The sequence below is a fragment of the Phragmites australis genome, chromosome 8, assembly GCF_958298935.1.
Source record: "Phragmites australis chromosome 8, lpPhrAust1.1, whole genome shotgun sequence".
Taxonomy (NCBI): domain Eukaryota; kingdom Viridiplantae; phylum Streptophyta; class Magnoliopsida; order Poales; family Poaceae; genus Phragmites; species Phragmites australis.
Window position 1 is genome coordinate 31,311,661 of NC_084928.1, and position 22,416 is coordinate 31,334,076.

General features: G+C 42.6%; 2 protein-coding genes across 7 annotated transcripts; one reads left to right on the forward strand and one right to left on the reverse strand.

The window, feature by feature from the left end:
- The first annotated feature begins 431 nt into the window (after window positions 1-431).
- LOC133927046 (brefeldin A-inhibited guanine nucleotide-exchange protein 1-like) lies at window positions 432-9,232 on the forward strand. Of its 2 annotated transcripts, XM_062373300.1 has the most exons (12): window positions 432-1,620; window positions 2,479-2,796; window positions 2,998-3,331; window positions 3,436-3,858; window positions 3,927-4,219; window positions 4,300-4,573; window positions 5,044-5,546; window positions 5,658-5,979; window positions 6,089-6,434; window positions 6,561-7,219; window positions 8,122-8,916; window positions 9,002-9,232. In XM_062373300.1, the coding sequence occupies exons 1-11, from the start codon at window positions 599-601 to the stop codon at window positions 8,728-8,730; spliced, it is 5,103 nt and encodes a 1,700-aa protein (XP_062229284.1). In that variant the 5' UTR covers window positions 432-598; the 3' UTR covers window positions 8,731-8,916; window positions 9,002-9,232. The 2 variants fall into 2 exon arrangements, with proteins under 2 accessions (XP_062229284.1, XP_062229285.1); XM_062373301.1 differs by lacking the exons at window positions 6,561-7,219; window positions 8,122-8,916; window positions 9,002-9,232 and having other exon boundaries at window positions 5,658-5,912; window positions 6,089-6,334.
- A 378-nt stretch (window positions 9,233-9,610) lies between these two features.
- Window positions 9,611-13,377, reverse strand: LOC133927047 (uncharacterized). 5 transcript variants are annotated; one of them, XM_062373306.1, is made up of 9 exons: window positions 13,000-13,138; window positions 12,729-12,892; window positions 12,366-12,489; window positions 11,201-11,330; window positions 10,955-10,991; window positions 10,633-10,858; window positions 10,394-10,513; window positions 10,219-10,314; window positions 9,611-10,100 (listed from the first exon to the last, which is right to left on the reverse strand). In XM_062373306.1, exons 2-7 carry the CDS (start codon window positions 12,804-12,806, stop codon window positions 10,425-10,427), a joined length of 684 nt encoding a protein of 227 aa, XP_062229290.1. In that variant the 5' UTR covers window positions 12,807-12,892; window positions 13,000-13,138; the 3' UTR covers window positions 9,611-10,100; window positions 10,219-10,314; window positions 10,394-10,424. The 5 variants fall into 5 exon arrangements, with proteins under 5 accessions (XP_062229290.1, XP_062229289.1, XP_062229288.1 ...); XM_062373305.1 differs by having other exon boundaries at window positions 12,729-12,896; window positions 13,000-13,136; XM_062373304.1 differs by lacking the exon at window positions 12,729-12,892 and having other exon boundaries at window positions 10,633-10,866; window positions 13,000-13,377.
- Window positions 13,378-22,416: the final 9,039 nt, after the last annotated feature.

The window sequence follows — 22,416 nt, forward strand, 5'->3', positions numbered from 1 at the left end:
CCCGGCCCGGCCCGACCAGTTTAGTGGGCAAGCTTAGGCAAGGTTTTGTAGGCCCAAAAGTCCCGAGCTTTCTTTTGGCCCGGCCCGGGAAATGCTCAGTCAGGCCATACCCGTCTGAAATGTTTTTTTTTTCTCAATTCCTACAGAAACGAACTTCTTTTCTGTACCTTAAGCTCTTCAATCAAAATGACCAGATGAGCTAGGAGTACAAATTATGCATAGAAGAAAACTGAGAAGCCATGCCTAAGCTAAGCAATTGACTTTTTGTCACCACTAAGAAATGACTTATTTATTTGTCCCTCTAATTTATAGTTATTAACTTAAATAATTTCAGTAACATCATAATCAAAATATCAATCTTAATCTTACGACCGGTAAATCCTCAATTTATTGACGACACGACAGGATAGGATACTTGCAGTTCACTCCGTTGATCTTTTCATGTCACCTCTGCTCTGCTTCCCTTGCACTTCCACGCTTTTTCTAGAACCACCAAACAGCGGAGCAGAGCAACGCGTCACCGGTCGCCAGATCTCCCGCGCTCCTCGCCTCCGCCCCCGATGAGCTCGGCCGCCGCCTCCTCCGCCTAGCCGCCGCAATGTCGTCGGTGCCCGACGCCGAGGGCGCCCTTGGCGGCGCCTCCCCGGCCGCCCGCGTGCTCGGCCGCGCCCTCGACAAGATCATCAAGCACTCCTCCTGGCGCAGGCACGCCGCGCTCGTCGCCGCCTCCAAGTCCGCCCTCGACCTCATCACCTCCGCACCCGCCCCGGAATACGGGTCCGAGGCCCCGCCTTCCCCCGTCCCGGGCATCCCCGCGCCAGCCGCCGACGCCGCCCTCTCCGTGCTGCTCCTCGCGCTCGACCCGGCGTCCCCCAAGGTGGCGGAGCCCGCGCTCGAGTGCGTCGCGGGCCTCCTCTCACTCCGCCTCCTCCTCGGCGACGTCGACGCCGCGGACCCCTCCCCCACCTCCGCCCCCTCCTCGTCGTCCCCCGTCTCCAAGCTCTTCGCCGCGGTGCTCTCCTGCGGCGCGCTCGGCGGCGACGACGCGCTCGAGCTCGCCGTGCTGCGCGTGCTCCTCGCGTTCGCACGGTGCCCGACAGTCTCCGTCAGCGGGGAGTGCCTGGGTCAGGTGGTGAAGGCGTGCTACAACGTGTACCTCGGTAGCGCTAGCGGTGGGAACCAGCTCTGCGCGAAGCTGGCGATCGCGCAGGTGCTGGCCACTGTGCTCGCGCGCGTGGAGGCGGACGCCATGGACGTGCGCGTGCGCACGGTCTCTGCTGCCGACATGATGGACCTCTCCGACCGCAGCCTCAACGATTCCAGCGTCGTGCAGGCGGCGCAGGCGTTCATAAACGAGGCCATGGAGGGGAGCGACGTGCCGGAGGAATCACCCCCTATGGATGTGCCAATCGAGGGGGAAGGCAGTGGGGAGGATGTTGGAATGAGCAAAATCAGGGAGGATGGCCTGGCTTTGTTCAAGTATCTCTGCAAGCTATCGATGAAGTTTGCGACGCCGGATAACCCCGATGATCCACTGCTGCTGCGGGGGAAGGTGTTGTCACTCGAGCTGCTTAGGATGGTCGTTGACAACGCAGGGCCGTTCTGGAAGACGAATGAAAAGTATGTACCATAGCATGATGGTTCTGATTATGTTCATTTTTAATCTGTTGCGATGTTGCATTGCCTATCTCCTTCAATGTTATATTGCTATTGTTGCATTGATTCTTGATGAATGCGAATGATAAGGGATAACCATTGGAAGCCAGGAAGAGTAAAGTGGAATTCATAGAACTAGAAACATATACATAATAACACCAAGGTCCTGTTTGGAAGAGCTGCGAACCCCCCAAAGTGGGTACTGAGGTTGTTTCTACATGTCATGCATAACTAGCTTTCATATATGTTGTTCAGATAAGGATCTGGCTGGTGAAGGAAGCAATGATTGTGGATTTGACTGCGTTCCAAACATTGGTTTATTGTCTACATTAGATATCCTTGATGTACTCATGGATATGCTAAAGTTTTGAACTACTGATACTCAACCCATTTTCTCTTATAACTAGAGTGAGAGCCAGGAGAGTACTGATGGATAATCATCCAGCTAGATTTTCCTAATTGTGTACATAGACCATGCATGCTGAGTTGCTGACAGTCCATTCACGGACAGTGCACACCCTGAAACCTGCAGATCTGCACTGATACTGGTGGAGGGAACCAGAGAAAACGCTAATTGCTAACACTACCAAAAATATCGTAGTGCTACTGACTGATACTCTAAATCCTAGTTTTTTCTTTTAAAAGTAAGATAAAGCTTAGTATTTATTCATTTGGGAATGTATCAAACAAGCAGCAACACCCAAAAAAAATTCATACTGGAAGTTATTTAGGTCATTCTGTGTAGGACTGTTTAGTTGATTATGGGCCCAACAGAAAGGACAGATCACTAATACTGCTATTTTGTGTTTCCTATTGATGCAGGTATCTTGAAGCAATTAAGCAGTACCTTTGTTTATCCTTGTTGAAGAACAGTGCCTTGTCCGCAATGAGTGTTTTCCAGTTATTGTGCTCCATTTTTATGAGTCTGTTGTCAAGGTTTAGATCTGGTTTGAAAGAGGAAATTGGAATATTTTTTCCTATGCTCATCTTAAGAGTTCTTGAAAATGTCCTCCAGCCTAGTTTTTTGCAGAAAATGACAGTTCTAAACTTTTTGGAGAAGATATGTAAAGAACCACAGGTTACTATTGATATCTTTGTGAACTACGATTGTGATGTTGATGCACCAAATATTTTTGAAAGGTAACCTAGTATTTTTTTTTGGATGGGAATCTTCCTTCAGTTTTGTTTTGTGATCAATAATAGTCTTCAAATTTCTTTTCAAATAGAATGAACTATCTATACAGCGAACACATTTATACTCTTCTAGTACTACTGTACACAATATATACCATTTTGTTTAAGTTACAGTGAAGCAGTTTTAATTCGGTCAGATCTTCACAGGATTGTCAATGGACTACTAAAGACTGCTTTAGGTGTCCCTGCTGGATCTACAACAACATTAACTGTTGCACAAGACCAAGCATTTAGGATTGAGTCTGTCAAGTGCCTTGCAACTCTTATTAAGTCGATGAGCGCATGGATGGACCAACAACTAAGAATTGGTGAATTTTCTCTGAGAAGTTCGGAAACTCAAGGTTCGATGGACAACCATAATATCCATAATGGAGAAGAAGGGAGTGGAATGGATTATGAACTGCAGTCTGACGCTAGTAGCACTGACATAACTGATTCTTCCTCACTTGAGCAACGTCGTGCTTATAAGATAGAACTTCAGGTGTGGTTGCTTACTTGAATTAGGCTTTCTCCTCTATTAAATGTCTTCTGTTTAGAGGGTTCAGTCTTTGGGATTACTGATTGGTCTAAAACTTCTTTCTGCAGAAAGGAATTGCCTTGTTCAACAAAAAACCTTCCAAAGGTATTGATTTTCTCGTTCGCAGCAAGAAAATAGGCCAGTCTCCAGAAGATGTGGCTTCTTTCTTGAGAAATACTGCTGGCTTAAATGCAACAATGATCGGAGACTATTTGGGTGAAAGAGACGACTTTCCCCTCAAAGTCATGCATGCTTATGTGGACACGTCAAACTTTGAAGGCATGGACTTTGGTCAGGCAATTAGGTTCTTCTTGCAAGGTTTCAGGTTACCAGGTGAAGCACAAAAAATTGACCGGATCATGGAAAAGTTTGCTGAACACTACTGTAAATGCAATCCAAATGCTTTTACTAGTGCAGATACGGCATATGTTCTTGCTTATTCTGTGATCTTGCTGAACACTGATGCTCATAATCCAATGGTGACAAATAAGGTATGTTAATGGTGATTTTCCTAGCATCTGGGAGTGGTTCATAAAGTAATGAATATTTTCCTGTGCAGATGTCTAAGGCTGATTTTATGCGCAATAACAGAGGAATAGATAATGGGAAGGATTTGCCAGAAGATTATCTGAGTGCATTATATGACCAGATTGTCAACAATGAAATTAAAATGAGTGCTGATTCTTCAGTTTCACAAACCAAGCAACCCAATAGTGTAAGTAAGCTTCTAGGCTTAGACAATATTATCAACTTTGTCAACTGGAGATTAGCAGAAGACAAGGCAGAAGGAGCAAATGACTTCCTCATTAAGCACATACAGGAAAAATTCAAAGCAAAACGTGGAAAATTAGAGTAAGATCAGCATGAATTTTTCAGTTAGAATACTTATGCCCTCAGCAGAATTTTATTAACTTGAGTTTGGCTCAATACAGGTCCACGTTTTATGTTGTTGCTGATGCAACCATTTTAAGATTCATGATGGAGTCTTGTTGGGCTCCTGTGATGGCTGCATTCAGTGTGCCACTTGACCAGTGTGATGATAAGGCTTCCACATCACAGTGTTTAAAGGGATTAAGATTTGCCGTGCATATCTTATCTGTTATGTGCATGCAGACACAGAGGGATGCTTTCTTAACATCCATAGCCAAATTCACATCCCTCCATTCTGCTGCAGACATGAAGCAAAAAAATGTTGATGCTATGAAGGTAGGAGGCCACACCAAGCATATTTTGTTTGTGTAGTTTACACTTTACTGATTTGTTGCTGATCAATCTGTTTTTAGTAAATAAGGTATCTTAATTTTTAGAATATCTTTGAACATATATGATATATCTGTAGCTTGTTTTCTCGCAAAGGCTTATTTGTCCTCGTAACCCCTTGTTTTAAAACATAATGATGCTTACCTTCTAGCACACACGGTTTCAAACTGTCCAAAAAGTGATATCCAGGACTTTCTGATGTTTTCTCCAAAAAACAATTATAAACAAATATGCTGATTCTTGAACCTATGGAATATTCCTTTTGTTTTTGGTGAGGATCTATCCAATGTTCGTGATACAAAATTGTTTGAACCATTTTAGTCTTCCTTTATGCTATACTTTATTAACAAATTTGTTTGGTATGTCTGACTGTTTTAAAGCTGTGGATGATAAATTTATTTTATGTTTATGAACAGGCTATAATATCCATCGCAATCGAAGATGGCAATTACTTGCAGGAAGCTTGGGAGCATGTATTAACTTGTTTATCACGGTTTGAGCATTTACATCTGCTTGGAGAAGGGGTTCCCACTGATGCTTCATTTCTCACAGTATCTCAGGTTGAGTCTGAAGAAAAAACGCAGAAGTCTACTTCTGTTCTATCTTCAAAGAAAAATAATGCTCTTCAGAATCCTGCTGTGATGGCCGCTGTTAGAGGGGGTACTTATGACAGCACAGTGGCAAAAACCAGTGCATCAGCACTGGTTACTCCTGAACAGATCAATAATTTCTTATCAAACATAAATTTGTTGGATCAGATTGGCATTGTTGAGTTAAATCACATCTTTGCCCATAGCCAAAGATTAAACAGTGATGCTATTGTTGCTTTTGTGAAAGCTCTTTGCAAAGTCTCGATGACTGAGCTGCAGTCTCCAACGGATCCTCGTATCTTCTGCCTTACAAAAATAGTAGAGATCGCGTAAGAAAATTCCTAATTTCCATCTAAAAAATCTGATCTTTTACTGATGGCAACAGCATCCACGACTAGATGCCTTTTTCACTACTCTAATTCTGAACTTCGTTTGTGCAGGCATTACAACATGAACCGCATACGTTTGGTTTGGTCACGTATTTGGAAAGTTTTGTCAGACTTTTTTGTGTCTGTTGGGTTGTTAGAAAATCTTTCTGTTGCTATATTTGTGATGGACTCTCTGAGGCAGCTGGCCATGAAGTTTCTGGAAAGAGAGGAATTGGCAAACTATAACTTTCAAAATGAGTTCCTTAGACCTTTTGTGATTGTTATGCAGAGGAGTAATGCTCCAGAAGTACGAGAGCTGATCGTTAGGTGTGTCTCACAGATGGTTCTGACTCGGGTTAATAACATAAAGTCTGGGTGGAAGGGTGTTTTTATGGTATGTATTGCTTTCTATGGTTAGTTTTAGTTTGTTTAGAGGGTTTTGTACAAATTTACCTGTGTGGTAGTGACTATCGTGCCTTGTGTAATTTTTCATGAACTCGCAGGTTTTTACTTCTGCCGCAGCTGATGATACAAAAAGTACTGTCCTATTGGCATTTGAGACTGTGGAAAAAATTGTTCGAGATTATTTTCATCACATAACTGAGACAGAGACCAGAACATTCACTGATTGTGTTACTTGTCTTATTGCATTTACAAGTAGCCAATTTAACAGTGATGCCAATCTCAATGCTATCGCATTTCTCCGGTTCTGTGCTGTTAAACTTGCTGAGGAAGGATTTATTTGTCAAGATAGGGGCACTGAACAACCCAGGAATTTAGACATGTCAGGTGAAAATGCCACTGTGCACAAAGATAGTCATGCTTCCCTTTGGGTTCCTCTCCTTGCAGGTACATCATTATTTTTCCCCTTAAAAAAATATTTAGTTAACTTTATTATGAAAAGTTAATATTCTTGTTGGATGATAATCTGAAGCTTGTGGACATTTTTTAATTAAGTTTTTTTTTTCATTTCAGGTTTAGCCAAATTGACAAGTGATCCGAGACTGACTATAAAAAAAGGTGCTGTAGGAGTGCTTTTTGACATTTTGAAGGATCATGGACACCTGTTCTCGCAAACCTTTTGGACCGATATCTTTGAACGTGTTGTTTATCCTCTATTTAGCAGTGAAAGGTCCACACCCAATGATCAGATTTTGACATCGAATAGCGCTGAGTATAATTTACCTGATATCGAAACACAAACATTGGCAGTGAAATGTTTGGTGGGTTTGTTTGTTAATTTCTTCGATGTGATACGACCAGAACTTGCTAGAGCTGCATCTATTGTCACATATTTTGTCAGAAGTCCCTACAAACATTGTGCTACCACAGGTGTATCTGCGTTTCTGCGTTTAACAGAGGGGGTTGGTAACAAACTTTCCAAGGAGGAATGGAAAGAGATATTGGTCTGCTTCAAAGAATCGGTGATACATACCTTTGTCATATTCTCTAAAATTGTAAGGATGATGCAAGATATTGAAATTCCAGATAGAATTGATTCTTATTCAGAATCGGAGCAATATTCGGATCATGAAATTTACAGTAATGATGAAGAGGAAGCTAATATGGAGACGACTTCTTATGCTATTGTCAAACTGAAGAATCATATGGCCCTACTGCTCGTAGTGATTCAGGTATTAAAAGATTTTTTGCTAAATTTTATTTAGATGACCCATTTTGGATGACTAGTTGAAAAACATAGGTAGCTGTTCGGATTTTACATAAGTGTGTAAAAATCCTAAGAATAATAGCTAGGGGTTTGGTGCTCTACTAAAATACAAACTTTTGAAAGAGCGGAGTGGAATAGTGATGCTGTTAGGAGAAGGGGATGGTGTGAAAGTTGCTAAACAGTGTGGTAGCCATTATGCACCTGATATTAGGAAAACAACTTGTAACAATGAACTTTCCCTGGCCGTTCCCGTGTCGGGTTCCACCCACAAGCCGTGGCACCTACGTGCGCCGGCCAAGGAAGAGGAAGGAGGTTGAAGAAGAGAGGTTTCTTATTTCTTTCTTAATCCAAAAGAAATGTTGTGCATTCCCTTAAGTAGTGGCTGGCCCTAACAAATCAATCTAGTAATAAGAACCAAATTTTAGGAATAAACTAACTTGGAGATAGACTAAATTAATTCTAACTTACAGATGGGGTCATTGAAGTTTTCTCCTTGAAACCGCCGGCCGCTTCCTAGACTCCTAATCGCCTTTGGTGTCAGCTGTGGCTGGTTGGGCCTTGTTGGGACGGCGTTAATGCTGCCTGACTGTAACATTGACATATCCTGATCACTTCCAATTATAATTCAACTTTGCCCAGTTGCCTCTTTCGGACAGTTTGGTTCTATTTAGATGGGAATCTATAGGTCATAGATTCTTTTTTTTTTAGACGAAAGTTGAGCTTTCAGGGGTTTTCAAAGCCTTTCTTTGGTAGGTAATACTGGGTAACCTCTTGATTAATGGACAGTGATCTAGAAGTGCCAGTCTTTGTTTCTGAATTTTCTGACAATTTTACTCACATCACAGCATTTTGTTTTCTTTTATGCAGAACATTTTTAAATTACATGAGGAGCAGAGGAAATATCTTTATGCTGAGCATATTAGCATTCTTTTGGAGATGGTATCCGCTATCGCGACGCATTCAAGTGAAGTGAGCTCCGAATCTTCCTTGCAGATGAAATTTCATAAAGCATGTTCCCTTTTGGAGGTATCTGAGCCAGCAATTGTCCATTTCGAGAACGAGTCCTACCAGAGTTACCTCAAACTTCTACAAGCTCTGCAACATGACTATCCATCCCTGTCAGAAGATATGAACATAGAATCTCAAATACTTCAAGCCTGCGAGAAAATATTGCGGATATATCTGAAGTGTGCAGGACATGAACCATCTGATGAAGCTTCTCATGGAGATCTGTCTTTACATTGTGCAGTGCCGCTGAGCGCTGCTAAGAAAGAGGAACTGTCTGCTAGGACTTCGCTGCTCCTTCAAGTGATGAAATTACTGGGCAATCTAGAGAGGGATTCCTTCAGCAGAATATTGCCATGCTTTTTCCCATTGCTAGTTGATCTTATTCGCTGTGAACATAGCTCTGGTGAAGTTCAACACGCACTGTACAATATCTTTCGATCAATTATAGGACCCGTGATACGAGTATAATAGCAGATTCTCACCCACCAACTGTACAATTTTTTCCCCTTCAAAAAACTGTACAATTTTGTGACCCCATTTTGACGTTGTAGTCCATTAATCTAGAGAAAATTCCTCCTATGGGGAATTATACCTAGGTTGGCACCTCAAGTGTAAATGATTTCACTGCTCTCCTTCAGAATCGTTGAGTACAAGGTAAAATCCCCCGCTGGTTTCTGGGTGCTCTCTTATTGTGTTATAATCTCCATGTCAATTAAACTGATTGTGTATTGTTTTGCAGGATCACATTACAGATGCTGCAGATTCTGGGAAAGATCTGGGAGGCAAATATGCACTGAGGTAAAATTTTTGTGATCCAAATGCAGAAGGTTTCAGTTTCTGCCCGGTTTCTACTGTACAGTACCGTGTGGCGCGTTAACGGCAGCGCTGGAAGGAAATCTTTTGAAGTTACTGCTATGTAATTCCTTGTGAAACCAAACTCACTCAAATATGAATTTTATTTTTTTGCTCATATATGGCCTACGTATATAACGGATGAATAGTATTGTGAAAATCTTTTGTTAGGCAAATGAGCTCCTTGATCTTGTGGTTAAACCACCACCACGGCGATTGTATAACTTTGGGACGGTAGGGGTACCGGTGGAACCTGCAGGGATTAAAATTTCACCGAAATTTCTGAAATTTCGGAGGAATGAAATATCTAATTTTATATTTTTCTTTCATTGAAATGTGAAACTCACAAAGCAGAAAATGAAAAATAACCAAAATTTTGCAAATTTTGGTCTTTTTGCTGGTGAATGAAAAAATTTATAAAATGAAATTGAAATCCCTAGGAACCTGTCTTCAATGCAGCGAACAATCAATAAAGTTGCACGCCACCGTTCTTCCATGCATTGCAATTGCAACAAATCACATCCTTTTCTAGGATAAGATTGTTATTATTTGATTATGCGTTCATATAGATGATATACAGTTTCACAGTTTATGAAGGGTACAGGACCATGGCGACGCAATTGCATTGAAAGACCTATGCCCTAATGCAACATGAACACATGCATTGAAGGAACGAAAAATGACGAAGAGAATAAATATACACAACCAGATGCATCAGCACTTTGAAAGAATTGACCTGTTCTACGATTTGGACCTACATGAGCTATTATACACAGGTTGGGGTCCGGACTCCATTTCCGGATCCACTTTGGTCCATGCACAGATCACCAGCTATCAGAATTTCTGGCAGATGGGGAATGTACAGACACTGACAGAAGTTGAGCAAGAGTGGCTTCATCTTCCACCTCGCACTTTTCTACCCCATCCGACGGAGCAGCTCGACGTTCACATTATAAGGATTTCTGGTCACCATGAATAAGGACAACCTGAAATATGGTGAAAAACAGATAAATCAATTCCGCATAGAAGCATCATACTCCTGCTGATGTCCTTTCTTTAATAAAGTGCATGCTATAAATGTTAGATATCGACGCAATAACTAACCTTTAGAATGCAAAAGATAACAGTTTGCAAGAAAAGAAGCATGCCGCCCAATTAGCAGTACTGCTGTTCTTAGTCCTGCTGCAAACTATAGGATACCTACAGAGAGGACAGTGAGGTGTTACAATAGATTAATGGGAACAGAAGTTGGAATTGAGTATTTAAGAGGTAAACACACCTCAAATTTGTCACTTTCTGGCATCCTTTTGTCAGCCCGATGCTTGTTCAGAAATATTGTTCTGTGGGAATTGCGGGGCACGAGCAGGGATCAAGAGCTGTTGCTGAGGGCGTGGAGCTCCTATTTTTCACAAAAGAAGTACCTTCAGAATTATGAGTTCATAATAGGGTGGTCCTAAGCAATTGAACAATATTGTTACAGAAGCATGTTTGATTCATTATCAACAGTGGATTTCTTGCCTGGAGGAAATTGTTGCTGAACCACTGGTATGCGCACAACATTTGCAGCATTACCATTCTGATTTGACAGTGGAAGACCATGACTTGGTACATAACTAGGCGAATAAGCATGATCACTTGGTACATGTTGGCCAAACTGCCCATATGGGTAAACTGCTGGGCCTGTTGTCCTGGGTCCACCATATACTGGAACATACTGCTGTCCACCATATGGACCATATGCATTCTACAAAGCTAAAAACAAAACAAATGAGCAACAATTCAAATTTTATTTGCTATACAGGAAGAAACATTATGGAAAAAATATTCTGGAGTTCTCAACCTGCTGATATAAGTATTCAGGTCCATATGTTGATGGCCTGCATGAAAAACAAGGGGTTATTACTTAAGCAGCCAGGCTGTTATCTTGGAAATAAGAATATATTCTAGAAAGGGAACACATCATGCAAATCATGCAGTTCCAGACTAGCTACAACTTTAATCATCGTGCCAGACACAACCAAACAGGAGATCATTCTTAGCTGTGCATGATCTTTGCCAACAATGCGTTGATGAACTGTTAACCTACCCATAAGAAGGGTATACAAAGGCCTGTGAGTAGTTGTAGGGTGGCTGCTGATATGTTGGGCTTTGCACATACATTCCCCCTGGAACCGCCACACCTCCATTGTAAGGGATGACCGGCCTTATAGGTGCTACTACCACATTAAAAAGAAGGGGGAAATTTATCAAAACAGTTGAATATACAAAGCCTTAAAAAGGCAAAGATGCACGCATAAAGCAGTAAGAAAGCTTTCGTAACAATATGTTTTTGCTACGGAGTCTTGCCAAGTAACAAATAAAAGCGAAACTCAAGTCTAAATTTATTGGCACATTCACATGGGGAGTGTGCATGGACCATTCAGCTATATGGCAATTTGTCTTTCTACTGACCCATCTTCGTTTACCTATCATGGTTTTCTGAGATAAAAGGGCTCGCTAGGCCATTAATTTTCTAGCAAATACAAAGATCTATTGCTAATATAATACACTCTTACCCTGCAAACCACTGGTGTTAATTTCTCTTATTATAAGAACCTGTTGAAAAACATTGAGGAAGGCCCATGAATAAATAGTAAGCAACTAAGCATCCCACAAAAGGTTTGCATTCCATCACAAGCAAGGATGCAAATTGCAAATTGCAGACTATGAAATAGATTTCTGACTTGTAAGTGGACAATTTTATCAAAAAGCAATGATGATTGTCCACCCTTTCTACCACTCACCAGCTCCTAGTCCTCTTTCTGTTATCTATTCTTCCCTTCAATCAAGTCCATCACTACTATCAGAGGACTAGTAGCTGTCACGCTTCTTTTGCTTTGTTTTGTTTTTGTTTATTTTCAACAGTAAACACTTATTTTGATAAATGCGCTTGTGGGAGGTCCTATAGCCTTCTTTGGCACTATGAACAATCAGGCAAGAAATTGCATATCTACTACTACTTAAATGACAAGTTCTTTTCCCTCTTTTTAGAACTAGTGAGTAGTGACAAGACTATTAATTAGTGATTGAAAAGGAGAGCCAGTGCAAAAAACTAAGCATATGAAAGTGATGATTATGATGACTCCAATATATTGGGATAGGCATTGATTAAGAAATTAGATTACAACAAGAGGTTAAGCGACGGGAAAGCATTATATACAAATTTGACAGTTCTGCAATTAGGACATAGAAAACCAAGTTAGAAGACCTACCAAAAGGCACAGCTGGACCAGACCGCCCCAGGATGGCGAGATTACAATTAGCGCGCCGCCCTTCGATCACTGGGTATGGGTCCATGCAAGCCATCCTTGCCGATTCTGGGTCCCGGAAGGTCACCTGTACACGCCTCCAAACAAAATTAAGATGCATTAAAACTAGGAAATATGAAATATCACCCCCAATTTCAACTCCCCCCCCCCCCCCCCCCAAACTCCTTCAATATTCCCCTCATCAAATTAAAACAGTTCCCCAATTCTCACGCGAAAAACATTAATTTCTATCCCAAATTGGAGATATAAAATTCTTTTTTAGACATCAAAACCCTGGGTAGCCCAATCCGAGTACCAAAACCAAACCTTGTCCCCAGTTCTATCGCAAAGCCAACAATTCCCCAAATTTCCTCGGCGAGGAACACAAAACTCCCAAATTTCCATGACCTTCCCAGCCGATTGCCACAGCCGCCGCCGCTTCCACCGCCAAACCGCGTCTGATCACAAAACCTCCCAATTCAACACAAACCCTGCCTTAGAGCAGAAAATCACAACCTTCAGCCCCAGAATCGAACCTCCCCCCTGATACCCGTCAACACACAATACACAAAAAGTGGGAGGGGGGAAGCGTGCTCACGAATCCATAGCCCTTGGAGCGGCCCGTGGCGCGGTCGGTGATGACGACGGCCTCGAGGATGTCCCCGTACACCTCGAAGTGCGCGCGCAGCCCCTCGCTGCGCGTCTCCCATGCGAGCCCCCCCACGAAGACCTTGGTGAACGTCGTGTCCCCGTACGGCCCACTCAGGTAGTGCAGCGCCGGCGTCCCCCCGCCCCCTCCTCCCAACCCCCCCGCCGGCGACCTCTGCGGCGTCATCCCACGCGCATGCACGGGCGCCCGCGCCCGCGCGCGCACCCGCAAACCCTAACCCTAGCAGCGCAGCCGCGGCGCTAACCAAACGCAACACGACACGCGCGCGAGTGAGGAGCAGCGGCGGAAGGGTAGCTAGGGCTAATAGGCCCGCGCGCGGGCGTAATTATAGCGGTGGGTCTGGTGCTAGTCCAAGGAGCGTTATAATTGGCGGTTAGATTGCGCGGGAGAGGGGCGGGAAGGGAGGAGAAGGTTAGTCGGAAGTGGGTGCGAACGTGTTATTTAATAGTACAAGTATACTCTAGCTTCTACCGAAACTCGAACTCAAAAAATACTTCATCCCAGCAGGGTCATATTTACGAGAGAAGACGAAACAAGATTTTACCAATTATTATGCTGAAACAATAAGAAAAAAGCATTTTCTTACCTATGTATCCTTTATTATTTAATGTGTTGATCTTGAGGGATGGAGAGGATAAGTTTATAACTACTGGCAGCATAATTTAACAACATATTATTATTACGAGTCTCTACCTCACCGTCAATGTTGTTCCCTACGCTTCGTTGCCATCGATGACGCCAACGCCACCTCGTCGCCACCGTCTACATCAACTATACTGACGTCAACATCCCTGACATTGCTAATGGAACCAGATCTGTTACCTCTTCACTGATTATGATCTATACGCGTTACGTGATCTCCCGGCATCATCCCTACAGTACAACATCTACATGTGTCACACGATCTTCCGGCATCACGCTCTACAATATTGTTGAATCGCGTCTTGCAGATAGCTTGCATGAGAACCGACCATCGAGCCAGGTTATGTTTCTGCCCTAGTTTTTGTACATGCATTGTACACCTACGAACTCGCGTGTACAATTGGTCGGGTCTGCAACCACCACCGGTGAATTCGTTGCCACTAGCAAGGAAACTGACGATGGCATTGCCCTACATGGAACACACAGTGGCTCAAAGGCTCCCACCACAGATGGCATGAAACGGACGGCACCATCACCGCCGATGTCGAAGTTGACAACTTCTCCGAGATCGTTGTCGGAGCACGAAGCCTCCATCGTTGATTCTGTCGTCATCGTCGTTCAGTAGTCGCATCACCAAACTCCCCCATGTCCACGCTGCCGCATAGGTCGCACTCACCTCTTCCACACCTGCAAAACACTAGATTGGCCCGCAGGTGTCTCGTTGTCGCCCCCTTCCTCGGATCTGATGTACCAGTCCTTAGAAGAGCTTATATATATATATATGACAACAGAATAACATCTCAGTCATTGTCGGAGGGTGAACTCCTATCGCAGGGATCCGGAGGGACCCCTTTTTGAGATTCGGCCAGGGGGATGATTCTGAATATGTTTGCGGGAGAAATGAATGGGTGTAAATGCAGTGGCAGGTGGGGTGAAATGATCTAATGCAGAATGCAGTAAATGCACTGGAGGGATTTTTAGATAGGTTCGGGCCGCACTGAACGTAATGCCCTACTCCTGTGTAGATGCTATAAATACCCTGAGAACGTCTCTCAGAAATGTTGCTGGTTACAAGAATGTTTGTCTATTCTAGAGATTCGGGCTCCTTGCTCTTCGGTGGTCTCAGCTTCTGTGCTTGTACTGAGGGTTCTTCGAGTCTTGGCGTTTGTGCTCTCTCCGAACCTCTGAAAGAATTGTCTTTGTCCGTGCCCGTCGGCTCTCTTAAATACCCGCCGGTGGTAGCGTGCCCTGAAAGGGAGGGCACGAGTTCCAAGGCACCATAAATGGAAAATCGGTCATTATGGGCTGCTGCGCGAGGTGACAAGGGGTTGAAAACGTGACAGGAGCAGTTGGAGGTGACAGGCCATGCGCGCATCTTAAATGCGGCATCAGGCCTTTCACAGGCTGATACCTCACCGCTGGACCCTAGTGGGGGCCACCGACGAAGGACTTCTTGGGCCATCGGGGAACCGAGTGCTCGGAGGTTACTGTTCACATCCCCGAGCACTCTCTCCCGGAAACACCCTCTCCTGGTCCTCGGGGAACCGAGTGCTCGGGGGCCACTGTTCACGGCCCCGAGCACTCTCTCCCGGAATTGACTGTTCGGATCCTCGGGGAACCGAGTGCTCGAGGGCCACTGTTCGCAGCCCCGAGCACTCTCTCCCGGAACTACCTTCCTTGGGTCCTCGGGGTGCTCGGGGGGCCACTGTTCGCGGCCCCGAGCACACCCTTCCCGGTACTCGACTTTTCTGATCGTCGGGGGATTTGGGTGCTCGGGGGCCACTGTTCATGACCCCGAGCACTCTCTTCCCGGTCACTTGGTCTTCGCTGATCATCGGGGAACCCGGGTACTCGGGGACCACTGTTCGTGGCTCCGAGCGCCCTCTCCTGGGACTTAGTCTTTCCGTACCTCGCGGAAGTGAACCCCATGGGAGGGCGCCACATGGTAAACTGCTGGCCTGGCCTCGGAATTCGGGGACCCCTGATTCCTGATTCACCGACAGTCATATTTCGATTAAAGTTACATCATAAAAGTCCACATGTCCAAAGGTCTTAATCATTAGGATTCATTACATCCACAGTCAATTAGTGTCACGCCCTGAAAACGGGGCAACGCGACAGCCACTGTATAGTTATGGATTAAAAACCCATAATCATATTAAGACAAAAAAAATACACAAATAAAATCAGTGGTTTACAAAGTAACTAGCGAAAGTTTTATTTATATGAGAAATCATAATTTACATGGTTAAGTGTCCGTTTATACAAATTATTTTGATGTAAACAAAATATTAAACATGGTACTATTAGTGTCACCTAAAAATTTCTCACCCATAGCACCAAGTTGTCGATGTCCTGATCATAAGCTTGAGATTCTGCGTTTAACACACAAGGTAAATATGGATATAAAATATTCATGAAGATAAAGACATTACATATATAATTAAACTTGAATTGTTCTGAATTCAAAACTACATTATTTATTTAGCTCTGCATAGATTGTCTAATCATTAATATCATATCGTGTTTTATATCATGACGAGGCCTGAGCTTTTTCTATGGACAATCTCAAATGATACTTTAAATACACGTGTCACACCATATATGTGAATAAAATAGTCTTGGCTACATGATTAGATCTTTCATTAGGCACTCCCGTTAACTCAAAATGTATTGACTGTCTACGTCAATATCCACTCTACCATTAGTGATCGACAATAGTATGAATAATTGACTGAACATATGTATTTCTACTTAGAAATACAAGCATTAATTAAAATGTAACGTCAAACTGAAATATTAATGGATAATAATGCGTGAGAAAGGGAAATAAAATATTAAAATATAAACCAACAATAATTCTGCTATAAATATATTACTCTAAGAGAGGTGTGAACGTAGCTGGCCTCTTACTAAGAAAACCAAAATTCCCTCATTGACTAGTGATATAGCGCATTAGCCCTTATATGAAACTTTGGCAAATCCGACATATATATATATACACACACACCCAGGGTGTAGAATAGTTATTCTACACCCCACCCCCGCCCAGCCCACCCCGCCCACAATTGGCTGCCGACCCAGCTCCCAGCGCATGCTCGTGCCTGCTTTCCCGTGCGCGCCACGTGCCCCCGCTCGCCCCGCGCCCCCTGCACTCATGCCAACTCACCCTCATGTGCCATGTGTCTCACGCGGACCAGGCCCACCGCTGCACCCCATGCACCCCCACCCGCGCGTAGCTATTGACCCATTGAAGGCTACTAAGAACTACTGAAACAATTATTGAAAAAACTACCGATATTATAAAAAAAAAACTATTGATACTACTGGCAACTATTAACACTACTGATACAAACTACTGACATAAACTATTGTGCAAAATTTAATATGACTTTGAACTATTAACACTATTGAACACAAACTACTGACCTATTGAACAAATTATTAATACTACTAGCAACTACTGATACTACTGAATAAAATTACTGATACTACTAGCAACCATTGATAACTACTAACATACTACTGAACAATTTTACTGTGACTTAGAACTATTGACGACTACTGACAATACTGAACAATATTTCTATGAATTAAAATTACTGAACAACTACTGACAACTACTGAGCATCCGACCTATAGTAAAAAAGCATCCAACCTATAGTAAATTTTAACAATTCTACTTGAAAAACATTCAATCTAGAGTAAAAAGCATCCAACCTATAGTAAATTTTCACTATAGGCTCGTGGGGCTCGGAGTTGGGCTCACTAGGGAGGCTGTGTTGGGCCTAGGTATTCTACACCTAGGGTGTACAATAACGTATATATGTATATAATCAAGATCTCTCTCGCTATAGAGAGAGAGAGCGAGAGCGATTTGGACCATAACTCGACTGAATGTCCATAACTATAGCTTAACTACAAGGCATAATACCCTAATGGTATAATATAGGTAGCTCTAGACTAATATTAATATGGGAGTGCAAGAGTGTATGTGTATGTTATAGAACTAGACTTGCTTGTGTGTATGTATGACAAAAGCCATCGACGTCCTCTATTTACAGGCACGTAACGTAGCCATTATGAAAAGTGAAATATTAATTTAATCTTCCTATCTTGATCCAAAGCTTTGTTTATTGGCCTGTACTTCAAACAATGCAAAGCTGAATCCTTGTGCTCATGCAGTAAAAGGAATCGACACACCGCTGGGTTCATGGGTCAAACTCATCTTCCCACCGTTTGACTAACTCCATAGAACTATAGATGGTTATTCCTATTGGCTCTACCGGTTTTGATTGGTTGGAGTAGTGTTGATGATTTGTGAACTGCTAATCTTATGATTTGTGAATGAAATAGGGAATACTCCCTGTAGCCGAATCACATATCACACATAAAGATTTTATAAAGATACAAGCCTCCCATAGGATAATAGATATACATCATGTTTATCTTGTATTTATATTTGAGACTGTTTATAAAGGGGTCTTGGCTAGTCAAGATATATCTAAATCTAGTTGAGGGGCTTCTTGTATGCAATCTTGATGAATTGCTGATGTTCTCGGGTCATCTAATCCGGATTTTAGATATTAGATCTAGGATTTTTTTTTTACAAATCTGGTATCATAGCCACTAAACGTAGGTTAGAATGTAGATCAAGGTTTAGAATTAGATTTAGACATAGTTTAGCAAGTAGATCTTATCTGTACGTATATTTTAGAAATTAGATGTAATATTTAGACATATGTTAGGTATTAGATGTAGGATTTAGACATTGTGTAGGCATAACTGAGGTAGCAGATGTAGGATTTAGAGGTGTTTGATGTAGTGACCGGAGAATATTTTGTTGCAATATAGATTATATGTTGGGCCATGTTTATAATGAATTTTTCATTATTATAGATGTAGTTTTACATAATTTTCTATGTTATATCACAATAATGTTAGAGTTTTTATCGATGGCTTCTAGGTATATCGGATCAATGATAATTTAGGATTTTTTATGGGGATAGTGAAATATTATATGGTCCGGAAATAGTAGTACTATTCGTATTTCAGTTACAAGGGTATCTCCAAACCCATGCACAAAGATGTCAGACACTTGTACACCTACGCTCCTGCCAAAACATTGACTTAGCAAGACATTAGTTGATGCGGGGTTTCAAAATACACCATAAGGTTCAAGAGATGACCATTAGAATTGTGAGCAACCGTCTAAGAGGTGGAGTATACTGGGAGGTGTACCAGCTCATAGAAGATTAAGTCTGGAGGATGTACCTAAAGGATATTGTGCAAAGAGGTTGGCTTCCTATGTTGTTTATGCAATGGAGGAAAAAAGAGGCAGTTGGGGAGATGCAGGGTGGGGGGTAAACGGAGGAGGAGAGTGACGAGGAAGAGTATGATGAGTATGTTAATCAGGATGATGCACATTGATCGGATTATTCGACTAAACCGACCAATGAGGCAGACAAGGAGGAATGAATCCCTTCTCTGATTGAATAGATAGAGTAGGATGATTTTGAGGCTGACGAATCTCATAAGTATGACATGTCGGATGATGAGGATGGCGCTCATGTTCCCGTGGACTGGAATAATCCCAACTTTAACAACTATGTGGTGAATGAGGGGAATCAGGTGTCCCGCGAGTATATGCAGAATGAAGTGATCGAGGGTACTAGGTATCCTACTAGTTAGGCCATAAAGGATGATGTGACTCAATGGGCGATATCGCTTCGATGACAATTTTATGTTGTCAAGTCAAGTAAGAAGGAATATTATATCAAGTGCGTGAAGAAGGGTTACCCATGGCGAGTGCGCGGCTTTAAGGGAAAGTTGATTGAGGATTGGGTGGTGTCGATTGTGGTTGAACACACTTGCACGATGGACAAACTTGAGCTCAGCCATAGGAACATCACCTCAGCTTTTGTTGTCAATGTGATATACGCCCAGATTATGAACAACCTGAACTATGAACCAGGGTCCATAATCAGACAAATTGAGAAGGGCTACAAGCACACTATCAATTACAACAAGGCATGTAGGGTGAAGATAAAAAGCAATTGAGATGAGGTTTATGACCTATGAAGTATCATATGACAATCTACCATATCTGCTGCAAACCATTGCTCGAAGGAATCCAGGGACATATTACGACAATGATAAGTACGCATTGTTGTCCAAATCTGGCATGTGTGTCCTGAAGCAATGTTTCTTTGCGTTAGGAGGATGTAGCAGCATACGTCCTTATACCACGACGTAATATTACCGTTAAATTTGTGTTACCCACACACATACAACTGTGATAATAAAAATATATACTCCATTTTTAGACCTAGCCTTTTCGAACCATGATAATAATTTTCTTTTTTTGCCACCTCAAAATAGGTCGTCATGGATTCCTGGAGGAAACACCCTATGGGAGTGCCACAATGTCATGAGCGTCCATTGCGCAGGTGTGGCGATCGAGCTCGGATGTCAACGTTCTTTGAGTTCTAGACTTTTGGTAGGAGGTTCTTTATATGTCCAGAGTTTGATGATGATTTCATGGTGCGTCTCTCTCTTTGCCTTCGTCCACACCTCCTAATTATACCTTGAGTATATCACGTTCAACTCCGGGTTTATTATCCTAAGCCTTGTCATTTCAAGAAATGGATCAACTATGTCAGGCCACCATACTGTGACGGATATATCAGAGAGGCTGAAACAAAACGCGAGTGCAAGATTAAGATGAAGAAAGCACGACTGCAACAGGAGGCAAGGCACAAGCGCCAATAAGAACGTCAATGTCGAGAATAAGAACACAAGTGATAGATCGAGGAACTTCAGAAGCGTGAGAAGAAACATCATCTCCGACAGGATATTCTAAGGAGGCAGGAGGCCAAGCTTCAAAGGCATGAGGAACGACTACAAAGATGTGAAGCACTCATGCACCAGTAGGAAGAGGTTGAGCGCGAAGTGGCACATCAATGAAGGGGAGACATCCCCGGTCCACCCAGTAGAAGTCTTTACCTATCCGCATCAATGTAATATTACTATTAACTTTGTGTTACTGCACACATCCAACCGTGATAATGAAATTGATGGCTTCTACTAGAACTGATCATATTACTAAACATGCACTCAATTTGCAGACCTACCCTTTTTAGACCCAGCCTTTTCAGAATTAGCTTTATCATCAGAAGTCTTTTCAGAGCAACCTTTTTTAGACCTAGGCTTTCCAGAAGTAGCCTTAGCCTTTTCAGATGTATGATTTTTAGAAGTAGACTTTTCAGAAGTAGCATTTTCAGTTGATGTGACCACACCTTACTACAGAATCAACTGCTTTCCAGGGCCGATTTCCATGGACTTAGTCCATGCACCAGCACGATTCCGCTGTATAAATACATGATCTCTTTCCCACATGTACAATTAAACCACTAGCCTCAACCTCCGTAACTTCGATGAAAATGGTGTCTGGTCCTTTTTCCAAGATATACATACAATATACTCTGTCTAATGGGGGTGAAGTACCCATGTGCTGGTGTGGAGATATTTGCACTGAGTTCTCCTGCACCTACGAAAAGAGGTTCTTCATGCGCCACAACTATGAGTATGATCTAGCCTAGAAAAGCACCAATATTGGCTCCCGTCTCCCAGTAATAACTTCTTACCAAACTACTGCAAAAATAACTAAAATTTACTTATTTTGGTCTTCATTGCAGTAGCCACCATCACTATATGACTTCTTACAGTGGCTAGATACTAAGCAGTCAGAAGCGGATGTGTTCATCCTTCACATTGAGCATCACGTTGCTCAGATGAGGGAGCAACATTTAGGAGGAGTAGCAGAAGATAAAGAAGCAGCATAACTGCATAATGACAGAGGCCCATGAGACGGAGAGGGAGAGGAAGTGCAAGAGGGCACATCGGGCACGTGACGCAGAACCCGAAGCAGCGAGGAAGGGAAATTACCCATATTGCACTCAGTAGATCAGATATTGTAATCATGTTGTTTATATTCACTAAAGCATGTTAGATTTAGACGTGGTACTTTTTTAAGTCATAAGGATCGTGTATCGTACATACTAACGCACGTGTATATTTCCCATTAAAATCATTGTGGTCAACTTTTTGTTTGCATCAAATCTGGTTATCCAAAATATCGCACAAACATCTAATGGTGTTGGACAATTCAACAAAAAAAATTACGACGCAAATAAAACTATTTCGACCAATGTAAGGTGTCGCATGTTCAACTGGCGACACCTTGATGTCGCCGATTCAACGGGCGAGATAAAGGTGTCACTCATTCATCGGGCAACATTAAGGTCTCGCTCGGTGAATGACGACACAGGTCACTCACCCGTTTTTAATTCCTTACCAGCTGGAGCCCATAAGGTCTCGCCCAATGAAGACGGTAGTCTATTGCTGCTATTTTTTTGAAAAGATCGTGTAATTTTGTAAATATTAAAATATAAAAAAATCCCCAAAGAGTGGACCGAGCACATGGCTGACTTGCTGACTGTGTTGTGTTGACAGGAAGAAAATTCTATAGGACTAGGTCCTTCAAAAGAACTCCTCTCCAGCATGACATCCGTCCTCCACTTCTATATTCTGCACGCACCAACCATTAAATCAGGAAAAAGACAGTATGAATCAGAATCTTATAGAGGTCTTTTTTGCAAGATCTTATAGAATTTTCTTCTGTGATGACGTAGGTTAGTCCGT